Source organism: Clupea harengus, chromosome 14, assembly GCF_900700415.2.
Source record: "Clupea harengus chromosome 14, Ch_v2.0.2, whole genome shotgun sequence".
NCBI classification, from domain to species: Eukaryota; Metazoa; Chordata; class Actinopteri; order Clupeiformes; family Clupeidae; genus Clupea; species Clupea harengus.
The window spans coordinates 21,752,921-21,758,157 of record NC_045165.1 but is presented as its reverse complement, the minus strand read 5'-3'; the positions used below and the strand labels follow the sequence as shown (position 1 = coordinate 21,758,157).

The 5,237-nt window shown below is 40.1% G+C and overlaps 1 protein-coding gene across 1 annotated transcript; it reads left to right on the top strand.

Annotated features, from left to right (window-relative positions):
• Positions 1 to 2,889: 2,889 nt before the first annotated feature.
• LOC105895584 (cytosolic 5'-nucleotidase 1A) lies at positions 2,890 to 5,237 on the top strand. The gene is made up of 6 exons (XM_031580039.2): positions 2,890 to 2,961; positions 3,087 to 3,230; positions 3,602 to 3,731; positions 3,921 to 4,043; positions 4,244 to 4,428; positions 4,517 to 5,237. Exons 1-6 carry the CDS (start codon positions 2,890 to 2,892, stop codon positions 4,850 to 4,852), a joined length of 990 nt encoding a protein of 329 aa, XP_031435899.2. The 3' UTR covers positions 4,853 to 5,237.

Sequence of the window (5,237 nt, the reverse complement as noted above, 5' to 3'; positions counted from 1 at the left end):
ATCTGGGTGATTTACAACTGCTATTTAGCGTTCTTAAATTCTGGTCTAAGTTCAGAACGAATACCAGATGAGAAAACTTTTATGATTGCCAAATTTGTCCCGAAAACCTTGTAAATGGAGTTCACTAAGGACTAACTAATCAAAGGCAGGTCAAAATGTTAAGGAATTTGATGGATCCTTTGATAATGCATAACACAGAGAAAATACACCTGCAATTACACCATGACACCACCCTTACTTCAAAATGTGCCATAACATTACCTCATAAATTCTTCAGTTGGGATGTGAATTTCAGTTTCTATTCTTGACATTTTTCTGACGTTCACAGTCTGTGTTCATTCTGTATAGCCATTGCTCCCGACAGGCTTAATACATGTGACATCATATAATGAACGCTGGTCGAAAAGAAACAGAGGTTATTATAGTCAGCTATGTGGGAGAGCTGGATGAACAGGAACACTGTTACTATATATGACTAAAGATGGCATCTGATCAGATGGCAGTGTTTCCCAGAAATGGCTGCGCTTTCTTGTATATGTAAAAGTAAATGTTAATTCAAGTCAAAGACTTAATTACAGCCTCCATTGAATTAGGTAAAGACCATCAACCACTGCAGACACTACACCGTAACTGCTATTACATTGTGGCTATAGTAAAGAGAAAAAAAGGAAGAAAGCAAAATAAAAATAACTGTTTTATTTACAAGTGTGAAATTATAATTCAATCAATATGCTACATTCGTGATCATGAAATTATCTTAGAAAATACATGAATCATCTGCTTTTAATAATGAGAGAAATTACAATTCCATCAATATGCTACATTCGTGATAATGAAATTAGCTTAGAAAATACATGAATCATCTGCTTTTGATAACGAGAGCAGTGCATACCAATGCAGATTCATCTGTCAATTAAATTCTTCTCAAAGGAATGCTTCAGAGAAATTTGAGTAAAAAAAATTGTAATGTGACACACCCTGTTGCACAGCTTCCAAGAACAGGAGTGGGACCTACTTCAATGATTTTCACTTTGACAAAGAGTATCAACCCTATTGACCAACGCATGAGTCTGCAGTTTTTAAGCCATGAACTATATAAGCACATTACTGGAGGCAGGTGCCATCACATCACATCACTGCATAGAGCAAAGAACCTGAGGTGAGTGGTTAGGCAGTCATGGCTCACTCCTCAATGTGGTCTCTGCATTTTGTATTTTTTTTGTCTGCTAAGTCTGCTGCTAGTCTGACTACTGCTTAGTTTTCTTGTACTAATTCTAATATCTTGTAATATATATGACATCTAGTCTGAAAGTGTGCTTAGATCAGAAAAAATGGCTGTGGATTTGAACTGCTTTGGATCATATTCTTCTCTTCCCTCAGAAACAGTTCTATCAGTGGTGATGCGTTTTTTGGGAGAAAAACATTTAGGAATTGCATAAATATATCTATACAACTAAACCCAGCCTACTGTAATCAGTATTTTAACTGAATTCCTGTATTCCAGATTTAAATGCTCATCATGTGTAATTATCTCTTAATGGCCTCTTAATGGCAGAGCCCTAGTATCCAGCCACATGAATGGTAGCAGTGCTGCATCCACACTAAATAGTGAAACCTTTTCTTCTCATGGGTAGTCGACATAGAGCTGCAGTTCCTTTGAGAGTTTCAACTTTGCCTAACCCAAGTGTTTCCTGCTCTATGACACTGTGAGCAATGAGGATCATGTTCTTCAATTTCTCCAGCTCCTTCAACACCTTCTAGCCTTTCCTACTGAGAGACAAGCTGACAGAGATGGGGGTGGACTCACACCTGGTGACCAGATCACAGACTATCTAACATTATGTCAGGTTGAGGGACTGCTCCTGAGAGGCTGTGGTCAGTGGCACTGTCGCACCACAGGGGACTGTGCTCTCCCGTCTTGTTCATCCTTTACGCTTCTGACTTCAAGTACAGCTCTAAGTCGTGCCGCATACGGAAGTCCTCAGATGACACTGTGATTGTGGGGTGCACTAGGAGAGGCCAGGAAGGGGAGTACAGAAGCCTGGTGGATGACTCAGGACTTTCATAGATTTTTTCAGGTTGTTGTTTGGGTTTTTTCGGGTTTGGGGTTTTTCAGGTTCCGTCACCAGTTAATATCTTCTTCAGATGCTTGGTTTAGGGGACAGGCTTTTCTACATGGCATCTGAGTAGTGTGATGCAATTTCAATTTTATTCATGAGGACCCAACAGTGCGCATTTGGACATCAAAACACTTGGATACTTTCTTGGAGTCTTCCTCACTTAAGCATCTGGGTCAGCTTGTCTCTTTGGTCTTTAGTCCCTCTGTTATTTCACAACCTGGCTAATGACCCTGAGACAGAGTGCTTTTTATATCCAGAAGGAGATCTCTACTTTAGCCACTCATAGGTAGTATCTAAGTATGATCAGTTATGGTCAGTGGCACCTCTGTATCATTTGTGAATGACTAGATTCTGCCTTAATCTGGAACCCAAAAGCACATGGGTTTGAACACCTATGTAAGTAGTGTACTTCAGGTTTTTATTTATTTATTTATGTATTATCATTCAGGGGGTTTGAATACTTTTGCAAGCCATTTTATATTCTGCCCAGTAACATTTCAAGGAATACAGTAATAATAGCAAATACAATTAAAAAAATGTTTGAAACCAACCAAAATCACAAAATACACAAATTATCTGGAAGGTCCTAAATACATGAATAGAGACTGGACAAGTCTCCCATCAACGTTTCTCCTTATGTGACGTAGTCTGCTCTCATCACAGCGTTGTGGTCGACATATAGTTAAATACCTTGACTCCCATGTTGTCACAACTTCTTCATTGTTTCCTAGTTTGTAGCCGATGTATGAGCAAGAACACAAGAGACATCATGGCAAGCAGTGAAATCACGGAGGAAAGTACAGCAGAACTACATTTTGACAACTTTGAGACACCAATTGCTGTAAGTAGGCCTATGCAACTATTTTGATGTCAAGTTGGTGAATATGTGACTAATCATTATCGATCGACAATAATTGATTTATGCTACTTAATTAGTGATAGGCAGTAACATTTTATGTTGGACAGCCAAAACCGAATGGTGCGATCAGGATTGCTGTGTCTTCGCAAACATTATTCAATATGAAAAAAGAGAGACAAGTATATGAAGAGGAAGGGCAGGATCACGAAGACCAACCTCTTTTACCTGGGGTGGCGTTTCCTTTTGTAAAGGTAAAATATTATCTTGTGAATGATGCACTATGTTGATCTCATTCCTCACATAATGTCTGTAAATGTGTCACTAATATTTTTTTTCACTATGGCCAACACTGTTAGTATCACCATTTTCTATCACTGACCTGTGATCAGTTGGCTGTATGAGCCACTGTTGGATTTGTGCTGTATACTGTATACGTCATAATATAAATAGACTCTCAGTTTAGTAAAGTCTCATTCCCTGCCCCCTCAGCCCCTTGCCAACTCTTCAGCATTTTTCAAAATTATTTAGTGGGTGAAGTTCGGCTCAGAGCTGGGGGTATAGTTACACTTTAAGCAAAGTATCAATAAGTGTTTGAACTAGCGCTGGTGTCTCTTTGGAATAGGCTATCATGACTGTAAACTCGCATTTACGAGAACTCTATCCGGACTGCAAGGAACTCTTTGAAATTGTCCTAATGACGAACAACCACCCCAAGGATGAAGGACGCCTCATCAACAGCATAAATCAATATGGTAAGACCAAGCTCTTAGCAACAGAGGGAGTATAACCTCATTGTCATGACCTGTTGTTTGATATGGGTGTCAGCTCTCTGCCTGTGCACGTTTGGAAGATCTGACTCACTGGAATATGGAGACAGAGAAACACACACACAACATACAACCCAATCTGATTCTGATACAACCTCATTTTGTGCTGTACAGGCCTAACAATTGAATGGTTTTGCCAGAGTGGCTCAGGAAGCACTGTGGGCTACCTGAAAGCCTACATGACTGACCTCTACCTCTCCGAGGACTCAGAGAAGGTTAAAGAGGCCATAGAGGAGCGTGAGTAAACACAGTCTGATGATCTACACTGCAATGTAATTGATTCTCTGGACTTCTGTAAACTCTGAGTTGTCTGCAATAGTATCAGTATCAGAAACAAGCCCTATACAATTAAGCCACGCTATGAAGGTTCTTTTTGATTCGTAAGGCATTTGAAGCTAGTGTATTTCAAAGGCATGTTGACGTCTCTGTTATTCTAGGTATTGCTGCTGCTACTATGCTTGCCTGTGACAACATGAACAAGCTGAGTGACAAACAGCTACGTATAGCCTTTGATGGTGATGCCGTTCTGTTCTCAGACGAATCAGAGATCATAACAAAGAGACAAGGACTGGACGCATTCATTGACAACGAGAAGAAATTGGAGAACAAGCCCCTTCCACAGGTGGAACTATTGAAAGACTAACACAAACTTGGTGATTTAGAATTTACAAAGTTTCTGTGTATTAAAAAAAATATTCCGGTATTCATAGGGGCCTCTGAAAGGATTTCTGGAGGCAGTGTGGAAACTTCAGCAAAAATTCTACACCAAGCGTTTGAGCTGTCCCATCCGCACATACCTAGTGACCTCTCGGGGTGCAACCGGAGGAGGGGTTCGAGCCCTGAAGACCTTCAAAAGCTGGGGCCTGGATGTGGATGAAGCAATGTTCTTGTCAGGGTCTCCCAAGGGACCCCTGCTGCAAACGATTAGGCCTCATATCTTCTTTGATGATCAAATGTCCCACATCGAGGGGGCCCGAGAACTAGGAACAATCGCTGCTCATGTGCCTTATGGCATTTGGTCTCAACCTAGCGAGCTTACTACTTAAATAGCATGCAAGAAACCTTGCAAACACTGCCAGCAGCTCAGTTGGCACAGATAAAAGCTAAATAACATAACATAAATAATATTAACATGCTAACTGGCATCTTTTGGCGATATCCTGCTCTGAAGGTTTTTCTTACATTTCCACTGGGTGTTCCAGACTACAGAACTACATAGTGCATAGTCCTGACAACTAATGGGAAGGATAGGTGTGTTTATGTCCTTCACATATGAAGATGATACCGAAAGTAGTGACTTAGTAGTACCTAGAAAAGTTGCTAATTCGATCGTTGCATGATGTTAACTTAAAGCAAGGCTATTTTTACCATTGATTAATGCTTCATATTTTCCCTTTTGACCTTATCATAATAAACGTATTTATCACAACA